Source organism: Notamacropus eugenii, chromosome 2 (assembly GCF_028372415.1).
Source record: "Notamacropus eugenii isolate mMacEug1 chromosome 2, mMacEug1.pri_v2, whole genome shotgun sequence".
NCBI classification, from domain to species: domain Eukaryota; kingdom Metazoa; phylum Chordata; class Mammalia; order Diprotodontia; family Macropodidae; genus Notamacropus; species Notamacropus eugenii.
In genome coordinates, this window is record NC_092873.1 from 269,855,291 (window position 1) to 269,873,165 (window position 17,875).

General features: G+C 36.7%; 1 protein-coding gene across 3 annotated transcripts in view; it reads left to right on the top strand.

The window, feature by feature from the left end:
* The window catches only part of ABCD3 (ATP binding cassette subfamily D member 3), an 89,944-nt gene extending 82,578 nt beyond the window's left edge, over nucleotides 1–7,366 (top strand). For all 3 annotated transcript variants that reach the window (XM_072644061.1, XM_072644064.1, XM_072644063.1), the window contains 3 exons: nucleotides 1,408–1,512; nucleotides 3,895–3,951; nucleotides 5,911–7,366. In XM_072644061.1, the coding sequence (XP_072500162.1) occupies nucleotides 1,408–1,512; nucleotides 3,895–3,951; nucleotides 5,911–5,988 (240 nt within the window). In that variant the 3' untranslated portion in view covers nucleotides 5,989–7,366. The remainder of the gene's footprint in view (nucleotides 1–1,407; nucleotides 1,513–3,894; nucleotides 3,952–5,910) is intronic.
* Nucleotides 7,367–17,875: the final 10,509 nt, after the last annotated feature.

The following is a 17,875-nucleotide window of genomic DNA, read 5'->3' on the forward strand; positions in this document are numbered from 1 at the left end:
CATCAAGTTTTTATTAAGTGCATACTTTATGGCAGGTTGTGTGTTAGAAATCAGACCCTGCTCTCAAGGAGGTCACAATTCAGTGGGAGACACAGCATAGAAACAACTCTGTACAGACAGATATATCCAGGGTAAATTGGAGATACTAAAAAGAGGCGAATTATTAACATTAAGGGGAATTGAGAAAGGCTTCTTGAAAAGAATGGGATTCTAGGTAGAGCTTGAAGGAAGTCAGGATGGAGATGAAGGATGAGCATTCTAAGCATAGAGGACAGCCAGTGAAAATGCGCAGATTTAGTAAACAGTGTCTTGTGTGAAAAATGGCAAGAAGGCCAGTGTTACTGGGCATTATCTCCAGAAAGATGATAGTAAGATGCTTTGTAAACCTTAAAGCATTTTAAGGTAAAGCACATTAAGGTAAATATGGGCTGTTATAACAAAGTTTTTCTTTATATTGAGCCAACATATATCTACCTATAACTTCTACTCATTGTCCCCAGTTCTGTTTGTGCTCAGCAGCAGTGGGCATCCCTCTTCTCCATGAGAAGTGTTTAATAGAAAGCCTGCAGTTACTCTTTCCGTTTACCACCTCAGTCCTGAAACCTTCACAGATGTTATAGATAGAAGAGAACTTGGAGACTATCTAATCCAACCCATACCAGAAACAAAGTGTTGGGTCAACAAACCATGGTCAACAGTCATCAAACTTCTTTGGGAAAGCTCTGATTTTTAGCAAGTTTTTCCTTATATCAAAGCTAAAAATATCTCTTTGCAGACTTCCTTCCACACATTGAAGTAGTAGTGGCTACATAGCATTGTGAAGTTTGTAAAATGTTTTACATATATGATCTCATTTAAATTTCATAACAGAACTATGAAATATATGTACTTAAGATATTGTTATCCCCATTTTACAGATGAGGAAACTAAGGATTAAAGTCTTTAAAACATGTTCAAAGCAGATTAAACATATCCACTGTAGTAGTGTAATCATTATTCATGTATCAGACTATCTTCATGATAAATGCAAAGGTAAAAACTTTCACTGATGTCATCATAAATTTTACATCATTTAAGCCCCAATTGAGACTTTAATGTAGTTTTATAAGCACTCTGTATATAAATATTTGAAAAAAATGTGCATTTGTCCCTTTACATAGGGCTCCTCAGTTGCTCAGGGTAAGTAATAAAATGCTACTTTTTAAAAATATTCACATTTGATTCCTCAGCTTCTTGTCTTAATTCCTGGAAACAACAGTTTTTGTATAGCTTACAAGTGTGTATTACTATTGTTTCTTTTAAAGAGTAATTACATTTGAATAACTTAGACTAAGTGTACTTTGTACTGTTGTATTTTAGATGACTATTTTGACTTTATTCTTATAATATTCTTGTTTCCTTTTTCAGATGGCAAGATTATTTTACCATAAACCACAGTTTGCCATTTTAGATGAATGTACTAGCGCTGTTAGTGTTGATGTAGAAGACTACATTTACAGTCATTGCCGGAAGGTAAGGGTCAGAGTGTTTTATTTTTAATTTTGCGTCCCAAATTCTCTCCCTCCCTCTTGCCTCTCTTATCCCTTGAGAAGGCAAGAAATATATTAATTTTACACATAAAATCATGCAAAACATTTCCATATTGACCATGTTGCAAAAAAAAGAAGTAAACACAAAGAAAGTGAAAAGGTAATACATCCATGTGCATTCAGTGTTCATTCTCTGGAGGTAGATAGAATTTTTCATTATGGATCCTTTGGAAATGTCTTGGATCATTGTCTTGAACAGAGTAGCAAAGTCTTTCATAGTTGAATATTGTTATGATATTGTTATGTATACAATGTTCTGATTTGCGTCGGTTCATATAAGACATCCCAGGTTTTTCTAAAACCATCCTGCTCTTCATTCCTTACAGCACAGTAGTATTCTGTCACATTCATATACCATAACTTGTTTAACCATTCCCCAATTGATAGACATTCCTTTAGTTTCCAATTCGTTGCCACCACAAAAAGAACTTTGATATAAATACTTTTGTTCAAATACTTCCTTTTTTGTTTTCTTTGATCTCTTTGGGATACAGACCTAGTTAGTGGTGTTACTGGGTAAAAGATTATGCACAGTTTTAAAGCCCTTTGGTTATAGTTCCAAATGATTCTCCAGAACGGTTGGATAAGTTCATAGCTCTACCAATAGTGCATTAGAGTTCATATTGTTCCATATCGCATCCAGCATTTGTCGTTGTCTTTTACTATCATGTTAGCTAATCTGATAGATGTGGGGTGATATCTCAGAGTTTTAATTTGCATTTTTCTGATCAGTAGTAATTTAGAGCATTTTTTTCATGTGATAATTGAAAGCTTTGATTTCTTCTTCTGAAAACTGCCTGTTTATATCCTTTGACCATTTATCAACTGGTAAATGGCCCTTATTTTGGCTCAGTTCCCTCTATGTTTGAGAAGAGAGGACTTTATCAGAGAAATTTGCTATGAAACTTTTTCCCTCGTAGCTTGCTTTTCTTCTAATTTTGGCTTCAATAGTATGTTTGTGCAAATGCTTAATTTCATGTAATCAAAATTATCCATTTTACTTCCTGTGATCCTCTGTATCTCTTGTTTGGTCATAAACTCTTCCCTTATGCGTAGATCTGGTAGATAAAATTTTCCATGCTCCCCTAACATACTTGTGATATTACTTTTCATGTCTAAATCATTTATCCATTTTGTCCTTATCTTGGTATACATTGTGTGTTGTTGGTCTATGTCTAGTTTCTGTCAAACTGCCTTCTAATTTTCCCAGCAATTTTTGTCAAATAGTGACTTCTTGCCTGAAAAACTTGGGTTTGTCACACACTAGATTATCTATGGTCATTTACTTCTGTGTACATAATCTATTCCAGTGATCCTCCTCCCTATTTCTCAGTCAGTACAAGTTTGTTTTCATGATTACTACTTTGTAATACATTTTTTGAAATCTGGTACTGCTAGGGTCTCCTCCCATCACATTTTTTTTTATCACTTCCCTTGATATTCTTGACCTCGTGTTCTTCCAGATAAATTGTGTGATTATTTTTTCTGGCTTTATATAGCAGTAATAGTTTTCACACTCATTTGTATATTATTACACTGAACTGAGAAATCTAATCAGATATATCTTCAAACCTAATGATAAGGCTTGATCAGCAACAGAAATCTTCTTTAATGAAATAATAGCTTTCAAAATATCTAAGCAAAATAACTGTATTTGACATTTACTTTTCAGTGAAAATAATTTACTGACTCTTCTGAAATGTGATTGAAAAGACTTAGTGCACTTTAGTACGTTAAAACCTGACATTTTAGCACTTCTTATTTGACTTTAGATTTTATCTGTGCCACTTGAAGTTTTAGCAGCAGTCAGAGAAGTATAGTGGGCTGAGAAGAGCATGGGATTGTCTGTACATCTGAAGGCTTAGGTTCAAGCCCTGATTCTAGCCCTTAGTGTCTCTGTGACTTGGAATACAACACTTAATTCCCTCGTACTGTTTTCTCATTTGTTAAATGGGAGTAATAATATTGGAATCACTTAATCACAAGATTCTTCTGAGGAAAGAATTTTATAAATTATAAAGAGCTCCATCATTATGAACAGTGGTAGTTATTGCTATGGCTGTGTTGTGATTACAACCGTGGAGCTGGAAAGATCTAGAAATTGTCTAATCCAACTTCATTTTATAGGCAAAAATCTAAGGCCCAGAGAAATTATCTGACTTAATCTCCATATCGCACATCTAGTAGCAGAACTGTCATTAGAATTCAGGGCTTAACGTACAAAATTCAGACCCCTGTGCTGATGCTAGTTTATTAATGAAGTTGTATCATTTATAAATACATAAATTGTTTTTCTTGATTTTAGGTTGGTATCACCCTTTTTACTGTGTCTCATAGAAAATCCCTTTGGAAACATCATGAGGTTCGTATTTTTTTGTTTTTAGTTCACTTTGAATTTTTATTTTATTGTATTTTGAGTTACTTCACCTTTCTCATTCTTTTAAAATATTCTACAAAATTTTTAGAAAATGATCATTTTATTAATATTTATTAAAGACTGTGAATTTTATTTGTGATCTTATGCTACCCCCAAAAATATGTACAATCCCAAATTACTTTCTTGTGGGAACTTAAGAATTCATACTATGTGTAAGTCACTGTGCAAGGAGGTCAGATTGTTGGAGGCATAGAACTCCACAGTGCACAAGGGGAAAGTTCATTTTGTGGAGCTATAAGTGGATTTTAAGGCATTTCTAATTTAATAGTGGTTATAACCCCTACAGGAATGTGGCTCAATATAGCCCTTCTTATTATCTATCTTTGAGAAAAGGGATTGATGATTAAATAGGAATTTGGGAAATGTTTTGTTTTCGTATTTATGAAAAGATGTTGATTGTTGTCTCCTGCTTTTCTTCATTGTACTATAAAAAGTTCCTGAGTAGATTTATTAAAGTGTGCGCTTTACTGTATAAAGTTCTGTAGTATTATAGTGGGGTCAGCATGTCATGTTCCCTTTGTGTCTGTGCTACAATGAAGTCGTTGGTATGTTAGACTGTAGCAGCTAGAGCATCAGTGGTCCCTTGCCAGAAATGTACCTGAAACTCTACAAAGTAAATTAATTTGAATTCACTTACATTTTAAGATTAATTTATGTTACAGTTACTTTTAGCATAACAGGGAGCTATGGCAAAATGAAACAAGTCTTCAGCACCTGGTATGAGCAAGGTCTATTGCATTAACTATGAAAGACAAAAAGAACTTATTATTTACCTAGGGAGATCAGATGCATAGGTGTGAAAAGTTAATTAAAAATTACTTCAGAAATATTAGAAATCATTGCTGAATGTTCCTAGTTTAGAACCTTAAAGAGAAAAAACCGCAGAGTGTTCTTATTGAAGTTATTGGCATTGGAATGCAGGTAATTTTGCCTAATTAAACCAAAGATTAGCTTTCAAAAATAGTTTCTAATACATATATGGAATTTTGTAAAACCTATTTTTTTTGAACAGAGATACCTGTTCAAATCAAAGTTTCTGTAAAATGTATCTAAACCTTTGTGTATATCTATAGCTTATAAATATTCTGAGCAATTAAAATTTTTTTTTAAATTTTTCTTGGTTTAGTAAAAGCATAGGTAAGTCACAGATAGGACTGGCATGAGTTTCACACCCTGACCCTCAATAAATAGTGAAATAACTGAAAGGCAAGGCAGGAGAGCATCCAGTAGTCTGAAAAAAAATTCCAACCAAAACATGGGCTTGTGAAAAATAAAAAAAAAATAGATAGGACTGTTACTCTAACAAGTTCTGTTAATTACCAGTCATTTTTATTTCCACCTTGAAGAATTTCTTACATTCCTTCAAGAAACACTGTTAACCTGCCTAAGAGAAGTGCATTCCTCCAGCCCTTTTAGTTTCTCATCTAGTAATCTATCATTTTGTATTTTCATAGGTGTTGTAAAGTATTACCAGAAATAAAATCACAACAGATATCTCCTTGCCCTCCGTACTTCTTTTACTGGCTTTGTAGCCCCTCTTTTGGCCAAACATTCAAGATAGAAGTGTGCTCTCTGCCTTCTTTGTGGTACCTTTCCACTGTTGTTGAGAACCATCCCTTTGCTTTCTTGGAGGTTCATCTTATACGGTGAGGTTTTAATAAGCAGACAAAATCTTTTTTTAACTATCTTCAGGATAAAGCAGCAGTTGAGTTCACTTTAAAAAGTTTTTATGTCTTTCCAGCACATTCTGTCTTTCTCAGTGTAGACTTGACTTGCAGAATCATCTGCACTAGAAAATAGGCAAAAATTTTAATGTAATAAGTAAAAGCTTGCTGATACAAGGGAGCCTTATCCTCATTAATACATTTTCCTTCTTTCCTACAGTATTACCTGCATATGGATGGGAGAGGCAATTATGAGTTCAAGCAGATAACTGAAGACACTATTGAGTTTGGCTCTTAAAATTTGAAGAATTATAGCTGCTTCCTTGAAAGAAGTTCAGAGTACCCATGGAAATACAAAGTACAGTGTAAAATAAAGTTGTTAAGCTTGTTTAAAAACAGTTAACTATAGGTATAGAATAATCCAAAACAAGCAGTTAAAAACATTAATATTATGTAGGATATTGCTAATTGTGTATATGTTGGTTTAATTATTAATATGTACTAAGAATGTCCTTATTCTTGTGGTTAAAAACCTGCCTGAATTAAATTGGGCTTAAATCAGTGTAACCTGATTCATCCTGGGATGTAAACCATTTGAAGTCAGCTAATTTGACTTTTGTGGACCTTCTTTTTCCTTCAGTGAAGAGCCCTGTTTAAAATTGGGGTTATCACCTGTCCTGTTCTAACAAGACAGTCCTGGGTTTTCTTTGCCTATCCCAAGGTACTGGGGAACACACAAAAAAAAATCATAGTGTATTATAAAAATCTTTCACATCATCACATAATAGCAGTTAGTTGCACAGTGACAGATTTCTTTAGCTGCCACATTTACACTCATTCCTCATGTCTCAGAGTGCTTTTGACTCCATGAAAGCCTCTCTGACCTCTCCTTTTCTAAATAACAAATGTGCCCCCTCCCTTTACATGTTGGGATGGTTTGGAGTTCTTTTTGGAGTTGTAGTGACAACATCCACTTTGTTTGCTTACAAGGGTGGTTATTACCTGCCTTACCTTCTCAGTGTTTGGAAAAGTCTTTAGAAATCAAGCTCCACTGTTCAAAAGATTTTTTTTTTATTTTTTTTTTTAAAGAGTTGGACAAATTTGTGTATCCTAGTAGACCATTCCTTAGAAATGGTGGTTCTGTTAGCCTCTAAGGTACAGGAATGCCCTGGGTGAGAGTATTGCACCAATATGCAGTGTGGTCTCCTCTTACCATGATTTCATGTTTAAAAAAAGTAAAATGGTCTCTTTATCAAAATAATGTACACATGGGAGAAATTAGTTGCATCCTAGAATTCCTGTGTGAATTCTGAATTCCCTTTTTATTATATTTGGATCATTATGTTTAATTACTCTGTCCTGATGTAGAAGTTGATTGCCCCTTAGATACATTTCTGCAAACCACCCTTAAATTACATGTATTTACTTACACAATGAGAACTTCAACTAGCATAATCGGTATAATTAGTATAATCATTTTTATCCAGACTGGGCAGAAAGGCGCTTTTTGTATTCTTGTCCCTGCATAATTCTGCAGATCACTGGCTACTAAAGTGAAACTTGATGTACTCATTCCATGAGACATAACAATGTTTTTACCACTTCTCTTAGAAAAAATTATCTACTTCTCATTTACTTTCTGTTCAAATTAAAAAAAATCAGATCTTATAAGATTACTTTTGTTTGTCCTTTTCACTTTTGATTTGTAATGTGTATTAAAAACTATGTGGTTTATACAGTACCCGGAGAATAATATAAGTGATCATATGCTCCCTAAAAGGCTTATTGAAAACTGGTGGGTTTTTGTTTACTGTATTTCAAGTACTCATCCTGTATCCCTGAATCTAAAGTCATATTTCTTAAAGATACTCTTGGTATTGAGGAATTCCTACACATGAACTTTTACTTTTACATATTCATATATCCTTGAAGTGGCCTTAGGAAATCTCTCTATTGCTGCCATTGGATTCCTGTTACCAAAGAAATAGCTGATTTCTTTTTTCCTCTCCATTGGATTCTTTATTAGCTCCTCTAGGGTACACTTAACTATACTATATGCTTTGAGAAATGCTCAAAAGTGTAAGAAAAAGTTCAGGCTCCCTGGGAATTTAGTTCATTTAGTATTTAGCATTATTTACATTCAGCATGAATTTATTCCAATTCATTTCATTTATTTAGTGTTTTTCTCTACAGTAATACTGTAGTTTTTATACTGAGCTCCTGTAGTTCTATGAACTAGCAGTAGAGATGAATGACTTTATATCATAATAGAGAAATAGTGCAGCCATTTACACAGTGAAGGTTTGTAGATTTATATACAGTAATTCTGTGACAATTGATTTTCAAAAACTTGACTTCAGGAATAAAACATGTTCATGTGTATTTCAGGGTCCTGATATAACAACATTCCAATTGTGTACTTTGTTCCTGGGGAAGATGCTGAGTTGGCCAAGCATAGAATAGGGTGTTTTGGAGGAATGACCTTTGGGACCTCTCTTCTTTCACTGATAGAGACTGTGACTTTCAGGCCCTCTTGTCCCAGTATAATAAAGTAGCTTCAGAAGGTCCTTGTGCATCTCTAAACGTTAAACTTTCCAAAATTTAACAGCAAGTTGTAAGTATAATGGAAACATTCTATAAATGCAAAGAGAAATTGGATTGCATTCTCTTCTCACAGTTGATATAACTTCTCTGGCTCATCACACAACGTTTACCTTCACACTATTATTTTTCCTTTGGCACACAGTCTGTGTACAGGAATCATGTACAATTGCATGATTTTTCTGTTCACAGCTTTAGTGAATTTGTTTTTAAATGCTACTTTCAGATGTTTCTGTCATGCCAACTGCTGATTAAAATTCTAAAGTATACAAGGACTTTTTAAAATAATGCCTTTTCCACGAAAGGTGGTTCAGTTTTAACTCAATAGAATAGCTACTCTGAGAGGAAACAGGCTATAGAAGAAATAGGCTTGGATTTAAAGTCAAAAGTACCAGGGCTCACATAATCAGCTCTGTCACTACCTGTGAGTCCTTGGGTAAACAAACCACTTAACTTTGGCCTAAATTCTCTCATCTATAAAATGAGGAATTATACATGATGTCCTCTAAGGTCTGTCATCTCTGTATCCCAGAGGAAAGTGGGCCTAGTATAAAGGCAGTTGAGATGGGGAAGTACGGGGCATGGGGAAAGTCTGATGTACTTTAGAGTCTCCTTATGGTGTGGCGAACATGGAAAGTAGATATCTATGTCGTTTTCCTTAAATTACCAGCTGGATCATGGAAAACTCTTGGACCACTAATGTTTAATGTGCTGTCAGTAAAAGGGGTTAAGCTTGTGTTTTTTGGTCCCAGAGAGTAGAGCAAGAAGCCTTCAGTGGAAATCTCAGAGAGGCAGATTTAGGCTTAAATCAATAAAACAACTCTGACGTAGGTGCTGCAGTTACTCCTAGCCCAATACTGTACTCAGTAGGTACTTCAGTGTTTGCTGGTACAAATTCATTTTAAAAGCATTTAAGTACTTAGCATGTGCCAAGCACTGTGGATACAAAAGTAGCCCAATCCTTGCCTTCAGGAAGCTTAGGGCCTAGCTTTCCCACACACCAGCAGATCTGTCAGAAAAGGGCCTTTCAAGCAGTGATAGAACGTATTGAAACAGGTTCCTCCATCTGTTCCAGAGGTGCACTGAAAGGAGGCTAAAGGCTGGTAGAGGCTGAGAGGAGGAGCCTCAGGTAAGCCAGAGTGAATGCAGGTAAATAGACTTGAAGGAGGATGCTCCAGCAGCATCTCAAGCCAGTGCAAGCTGATCAGTGGAGCCAGAAGCCGGATCTCAGCCCTGATCGGTCAGGACAGAAGGGACCAGAGCCAGTAACTGTAGTTTGCAGAGCATTAGACAAGGACCTTGATGTGTACCCAGAGCACTGGGAGCCATGGCAAGAGATAGGGAAAACTCTTCCTGGGTCCCCTAGGGGGCCTCGCAGGAGGCCTCAAGCCAATACAATCTCCCACATCCAAAGGGCCTTTAAGAGATATAACCAACTCCCAATTGGAGATTGTCTAAGGAGACAGAACTTGACCAAGCTCAACACCTGCAGATTGTTCCACCAGGATACTGAGACAGAGGCCAAGAGTTAATGAGGGAGTTGAGGTCTAGTTACAAGCCATCTGGAATGGCAGGGATAGTGGCACAGAGATGAAGGAAGATACTGGATCCAATAGAGCCTACCTACTTACCCAACCTAGAAGTGCCAGCAGATGAAGTCTGATATTGGCACCAAGTTCCAGTCTAAGAATTTGATGCTGGAAGTGAGAAACAAAAATCCCATAGGTTAAGAAATCCTAGAAATAAAGCCAGAAGAATTATTCCATCATAAGGACAGAACCTTAGTGGAAAACAAAATGACCACAAGGACCTTAAGAATAGCTAGAAGAAATGAAGCAAGACTATTTCCCTCAAGGCAGCCTTTTGTTATTGTAGTCACCTCTACCCATGCACAGCCTTTCATTCACAGGTTCTGCTTGCCACAGGAGTCTGTCTGGTTTGTAGCCCAAAAGAAAAAATGACAAAGTGGTATTGCGTTCAATGTCGTTATTTGGGGAAATCAATAACAAATGGCAGAACTGTTGCCAGTCTGCATTGGTGAGGAAGACCCTTATCTGAAGTTTTCTGTACTGATGAAAGCAGAGGGTACTTAATCAATAATCAATCAATAACCAATTATTAAGTCAGTGGCATCAGAGAGCTTATATAATCTCCCTTCATGATCACCAGCTCTTCATTGTACGGTGACTGGGGACAATCCCAGCCCAAAATGTATACCTAACACATGAAGATTGAAACCTGGACCTTTCACTCACCCCCTGCCTGGGACTTGGCAGTAAAATGGCACATGAATGCATCCTCTGGGCTGTATCAGAAACAAACCATGTACATCAATTTAGAGAATTCCATAAGAATTGTGAGGATGAAAAGCTATCTGTTCAAAGACTTTGCAAACCTTAAGGTGCTGTATAAATGTGAGCTGTTATTTTTCCAGCCTCATTTATAGAGGAGGCCCAGGGGCAGACTAGGAATTCAATCTCATTTGTGACTTCTTTTCACTATAACAGAATGAACATCACAGCCCAGAGAGAATACGGATTGCTCATTTTTCTTACCCGTTCTTACTTATCACAACCTTTTATACCTATCTGGAGGTTGGTCCTAAAATAGTTTCTGTATTCTAGGTTCTCCTTTTGAACTCAGTTGCACATCCCTCACACTTCCAAACTGAAGGTGGCGCCACATCCTTAATTATAATTTGGGATTTTTTTTTTTTTGTAAGAAGGGAGCAGGTTGGTTTTGTTTTACGTTTTGTTTTTCCAAAAAACTTGCTTGGCAAGACCTCACTTCTCCAACTGAAAAATAAAAAAAGCTTTTCTTTTTTGAAGACAAGATCACAAAAATAAAACTTAAAATTAAACCTATTTCCTAAGATTCACCAAGGTCAATACTTAGCACTTTAATCTGGAACATACCAAACAATGTAATGATAGGTGGTACAGTGGATCAATAGATTGAAGTCAAAGGGATTTAAATCCCACCTCTGACCCTTACTATGTGACATTAGGCAAGTCACTTAACCTCCTAAGACCTTGTAAAACAGATTAGAACAAATTAATTCTAAGATCCCTTAAAGTTCTAAATCTATAATCCTAGATTATAGGAAAGTTGGTTTTATCTTGTCTGATATTGCTAAAGGGGCATTTTCCTCTTATTTTTGGTGAAAATTATCTTAAAAGAGTTGAGAAGGAGCCCATAGTGGAGTGACAGAGGACTTAGGTGAGGGGATTTATAGAGGTTTCCTGGGTTCATATTTGTAGCAATTAATCCTTCAGATATAATTTTCTATTTTTAAAATATATTAACTATTGAATTATTTCAGGGAAGCAGCATTTCAGAGTCAGAGGGGATCTCAGAGATCAGTCACCCCATCCAACTTTTATTGGAATAAGAATCCCCTGTATAATATCCCAGAACTGATGTCTCTGACCTGAAAAGAATAATTTACTTTTAAATTGAATTCATTCCATAAGAATTTCATTACTAATAAATATTTTTGTACATTTGTCTTTATTTTAAACATAAATACAAAATGAGAAAAGAAAAAAACATTGCCATTGTACACAGCGACCATAAGAGAGGACTCAATGTAAAACAATAAATTTCTATTTCAAGAAAACCTATATGATAAATACTATCCATTGTTTTCAAAGCTACCCAGCTTTTCTTTGCTTCCTTGTTGATTTTCTTTTGTTCTCTGCTGTTCACTTTTTTTTTCTCTCAATGCCCTCCCAACCCTAAAGAAGGCTACAGTTAAGCATACACATATATCCACATACACATAAGGCCTTAGTATGTTCATTTCCTCCTGTCATCTGTTACTCTGAGTCCTAAGTCCAAGTCTTTCAGTGTTTCTCTAGATCAACCAGCTCATCATTTCCTAAAGCACAACAACATTCCAAGCCAATCACATCCTGTCTGAGAGACTGTCTATGAAGGTCTTTTCCCCAATTTTCTGCGTTCCTTCTATTCTTAGCTACGTAAATTTTATTTATATAAGAAAACTTTAACTTAAAACAATTGAAATTATTCTTTTTATACTTCAACAGTGCTCTTACCTTATAATATAGTTTAAGGTCTGATACTGCTGAATCTACTAACTTTACATCTTTTTCTCTTGGTTTCTTTGAAGTTCTTGACCTTGTATTCTTACAAATGGACTTTATTATTATTTTTTCTAACTTAGTAAAATAATTTTAGTAATTTAATTGGGAAGACACCGAATAAATAGATTAGTTAGGTAAAACTGTCATTTAGAAATTATATTGGTTTTACTTAGCCATAAAAAATAAATATTCAGTTATTTAGATCTGAGTTTATTTGTATAAAAAGTGTTTTATATTTATGTTCATATAGTTCCTGTGTCTGTTTTGACAGGTATACACTTAGGGGTTGTATACTGTCTAGGTGTTTTAAATGTCCTAAAAATGACACTTAGTGTAGTTTCTCTATTTTTCACTTTTGACTAAATCTGTTTTAAGTTCAACTTTGAGATCATGATTATATTCCCTGCTTTTTTTACATACTAAATTCCATTCATGCCCTTTATTTTATTTTTGTGTGTATGTCTCATTTCTATAATGTTTCCTGAAAGCAACATATTGTTAAATTCAAATTTTTAATCTGCTATCCATTGCTGTTTTATGGGCAAATACATCCTATTCACATTCTAAGCTACAATTACTTGTTTTGTATTTTTCACTGTTGCCAATTCCAAGGCTTTTTACTCATGCCTGCCAATGTGAAACTTGAGACTTGATTGATCATGCCCTGCCTGTGCTTTGATACCTCACCTCTTTCTGTATTAGGAGCAGTAGCTGTGAATTCTATATATTTCCTAAACAAACACTGGACTCCTAATGTGATCTGACCAGGGGAATATTTAGCAGAACTAACCCCACTCCCCCACACAGAGACACACTTGCTCCGATCATTACATCTTTTACTGCAACCTAAGCTTGCAATGGTGAGAGTCAGTGGTGATAGACATTGAGGCATATTACCATTCATGGTCACCTTGTGAACAAACCCATTTCTTTCTTCTCTGAAGTGGGTGCCACTTTGTGAGCAATGATATAGGGCCAGGTCTAGCTAGCTAAACCCATTATCTGCTCCTGGAGATTGGAAGGTGGTTTGGTTTGGGAAGTAAGTTGAGAGCATTTACTATTTTAATGTATTTTCCTTATATCTATCCTGTGTTTTGCTTTTAAATAAAAATTTTTTTGTTCTTACAATGTATATAACTTAGAATGTGATTATTAAGAGAAAGGAGACCCATATCCCATGAGCATGTGTGAGGATGGGCTTGTGGACTGACCCATTCCATTGGGATGCACATGTTACAGTCTTGTGTTTAAGGGTATGTGCAACCAGAGGCTCCCAGTTGGTCCCATGGTTGCCAGGGTGGCAGGATGTTTATGTCAGAGAGAATGGCCTTTTGAGCCAAGAAGAGTCTCCCACTCAGGCTTTAATAGGAGGATACAGAGTCTCTGCCTTCTGCTTACCTCTTCTTTTCTGAGTGCATAAACTGGGACTCTACTCACCTTGCCCTTGGACCTCCAGCAAGGAGAGGGGAGGTTATTTCTGTCCTCTTTCCCTCTTCCTCGTGCTCCAACCCCACCTAGCAGCAACAGAGGCCATAAACACAAGACAATAACAATATGTGCTTGCCTAGGTGATCCTGAAATTGGATTTGAAGTCTTACTGTCTATTCTGCTTTCTGTTTCTTTCCCTGACTGTAATATCAAAGAGAGATCTTGAGAGATGACTATTTCTAGCCTTGGTGATTACTTTGTGAGCTCAAGAATTCAGGATGTTTAGGGCCATTAACTCAGATGCTGTTGGTCCAGAGGGAGAAGCTCTCTACAAGCAGAGCCTTCTTGGAACTCTGTGATCACAACCAGGAACATTAATTATTCATACCTGGCTGACCAGAAATTAGAGAACTTGGGTTTCTGATCAGTGAAGACAGGTAAAAATGCAATCTCTATCTGTTCAAAAGTCCCACAAGTTTCTCCATCTTTATCTCCTGGGAGAATATAATCAAAGTGATAGGCTTTGCGTTTTGTTTTAAATATGTGTTTATAGTCCTTGTAGACTCTGGGGATCAGTATCCCACTTCCATTTACACTAGCAGGTTGGGTCTCCAGAGTGCAGCTGGTTATATCCCCCTTGGGTATTAAATGTAACGTAAAAATATTAGAGGGTTTCCATTAATGCTGTTGTCTCAAACCCCAATTCCAATCACCCAGTGCCAGTTAATATAGCTTCATTATCATCAAGCCCGTTGATTACTGCCCTACTATCACTATCACCTCAATAAGTAATTAACACCAATTAACTTTTATAAAGGGATATTAACTGAGAAAATATAGCAAAAACAGAAATATAAATATATCTTCCCAAATTAGGGGTGCTACTGCCTTGGTCCCTGGGTTGGCATTAGCCAGAACTAATCAGGCATTAGGTACATGCTCCCAGGATTGAGTCATTACTGGCCAGTCTCCTACTACATGTTGATGTGCTTATGAGTCTTTTGTATTTTAAACGTTTCTTAAATGTTAGAGGAAATAAATAGCTGTCCTCTCTCTAGGATTTTACTACTTTGTATATACTAAACCATTTTTCTAAAGGGGATTTTGTTAATCCTTTTTGGGGAGAGAAAGACATGAATCAAAGCTAAACTTTTAAGTGATTTTCCCAGAGTTCTACTGGGGTAGAGGCACAATGTACTCAAGAGAATGAGAAGAAATTGATGCTGTCTTGTAGGGATCAATCTTCCTCAGGCCTAAACTTAAGAAGAAAGAAAGGGAAGGGAAGGCAAGTAATGGAGTTGCTATATAGAAAGAGACACTGAGATCTAATTGGATGATAAAGAATTCTGGTGAGTGAAGAGCTAACTGAGATTACTTGCCCTGCCCAGAGATGGCCAGAGCCTGAGGGGGAAAACCAGGTTTAAATTTCAGAAAATGGAAGGAGCATAAAAGGAAAGGATCGATCCTATTAATAATGGAGCAGAGATCTCAGAGGGCAGAGTGAAGGAGAAAGGCAGAGAACAGCAGGGATTTGGGAGAGGTAGAGCTGAGGTGGAAAGGGATGGGGTTATGAAAGGAGGTAGCAGGAGAAAGGGATTTCCACTTAGGTAGGAGGCAATTCCAAATGATGAGAATCAGAGAAGCAAGAGGCTGAGATTCAGTCAAAACAGTCAGAATAAGAACAAAGTTGGCAAAGGCTCACAGAATAAATCTGCCCCAAGGTACTAATTAGATTGTTAGTATGACGTTGATTTAGTCATCCCACTTCACAAATACTTTTCACTTGATTTAGCAGTGTTATGTGGGGATGGGGAAGAAGACCAAGGGTTGTGACCCTCAGGAGGTTCTGGAGGTGATAGGAGGCACTCCTTGAATCCCCCTTCTCAAAGGGTTCCTACTCACTCAGAGAGATGAAGGAGGAGAAACCAAAGATTAGGCAGCTAAGGAAGATTCTAGAAATGGGAAGAAGGCTTTGTAGGGCTTCCTCTTCTACATGATTTATAGGGTCTACAAATATGCTTTGTATTTCCATATCTAGCATGGACCTCAGTGTACAACAGGTTCTTAATGAGTATTTGTTGAACTAAACAACTTTTGATATGAGTTTCTGATAGGAAACTACTTCTCTGCTTACATTTCTCTAGTTAAATTTCTTAGTTCCAATGTTCCTACGTAGCTTATGGTGGTCATAGAATCTAGTAGTTGGAGCAAGAGTCAGACTGTCAACGGGCAAACTTCATTTCTTTAATATTTCAACCTGAGCTGCTGCTACGTTTGTTCCTGAGTCATCCATTGCTGTGATGCGTATGTAGGGGGAGCTGTTAACTGTTTAGATCTCTTTTTTTGGTAGAAGACAGAAGGTAACCTGCTCAAAGAAAGATTCATTTGGTTGCCATTTGAGGGGATACACATTCAAAATACTCCATCTGCCTCTGGACATCATGTTGCTATGACAGAGAACAAAAAGATCCTTTGCGTAGTCCTTGGGAAGAGGAGAAGGAGCCAATAGGCACTGTAGTTCTGATATGACTAATTCAGATATTTTCTTGCTTATGCCTTTTCCTTTTACCATGTACTCACCTCTTTTACAGACTGTTCTAAAGACTTGGAAATTACTTTGTGATAAATCACAGGTGGTGTAGTACTGGGTTGTCAGGGTTCAGAATTAAACATGGGAAAAATGAGTGCTATTCATTAACTCCCTATATGATCTAATAGAGTTGCTGCCCCTGTAATCCTCTAACTTTTGTAGCTGGAGTCACTTAACCCCATTTTAGAGGTTTAGCCCTGCTCCAGACTCTGAGAACAGATCTGATCCTAGTCATAGGGGATTTAAAGAGACTTAGAACAGTGGCTTGGGGGATCAATACTAAAACAGCCTTTTCATTGCTTCTGCCATGACCTATTACCCTGTTTCTAGTGATGGAACATTTACTTCAATCAGTCATTCAATCAATAAACATTGTTAACTGTTCTTTACATCCTTGGTGCCCAGCACAGTGCCTGACTACAATTGCTTAAGAAGTGTACTATCTTTTCATCTGTCCTTCCATCCATCCATCCATCCATCCATCTATTCATCTATCCATCCATCCACCCATCTATCTGTCTATCTCTACCAATCTGTTGATCTATTAATCTATCTATCTCTTATAACAACAAGCATTTATCAAGTGACTACTATGTAGCAGGCACTATACTGGGCACTGAAGATACAAAGTAAAAAAATAAAAGCATCTCTACTCTCAAGGATCTTATATTGTAGCAGAGGGAGACAATAGGGCATAGAAAACATGTATAGACAGAATAAAAGCCAGGCAATAAGGGAAGGAAGGCACTAGCCGTTGACAGGAAGACAGGAAAATGGTGTTTGAGTCTTGAAGAAAGAGTGGGATTCTGTGAGGTGGAGGTGATGAGGGAGTACCTTACAGAAATGGGGTGGGGGTAGACAAATAGGAAATGAAATGATGTGTGTGGAACAGAAAGAAGGCTGGTTTTGCTATATCATAGTGAATGGAAAGGGGTGCAATGAATAATGAGTCTGGAAAGATAGGTTGGGGGGGAATGATCACAATGTAAATGGCCTTAGAAATCAAGCAGAGTAGTTTACAATTTGACCTAGAGGCAATAGAGAGTTACTGGAGTTCACTGACATTGTCAGATCTATCTTTTAGGAAAATCACTTTGGCTTGAATGAGAGAATGGATTAAAATGGGGAGAAATTTGAGAAAGAGACCAATGGGAAAGCAACTACAGTAATCTATGTGAAAGATGATAAGGACCTGATTTAAAGTGGTGGTGATGTGAGTAGAGAGAAGAAATATGTTGCAAAAATAGAAAACTACAAGATTTGGTAACTGATTGGACTTGTAGAGTGAGGGAATTTGGAGTCAAGGATGACATTAAGGTGGAAGAATAGTTGACAAAAATGAGAAAGTTTGGGAGAAGAGTTGGTTTAGGGGAGTTTATGTCAAGTTTGAGATTTCTCTGGGACATCCAGATTGAGATGTCCAGGAGCTCAGGTAAGAGACTGAGGCTGGATATATAGAT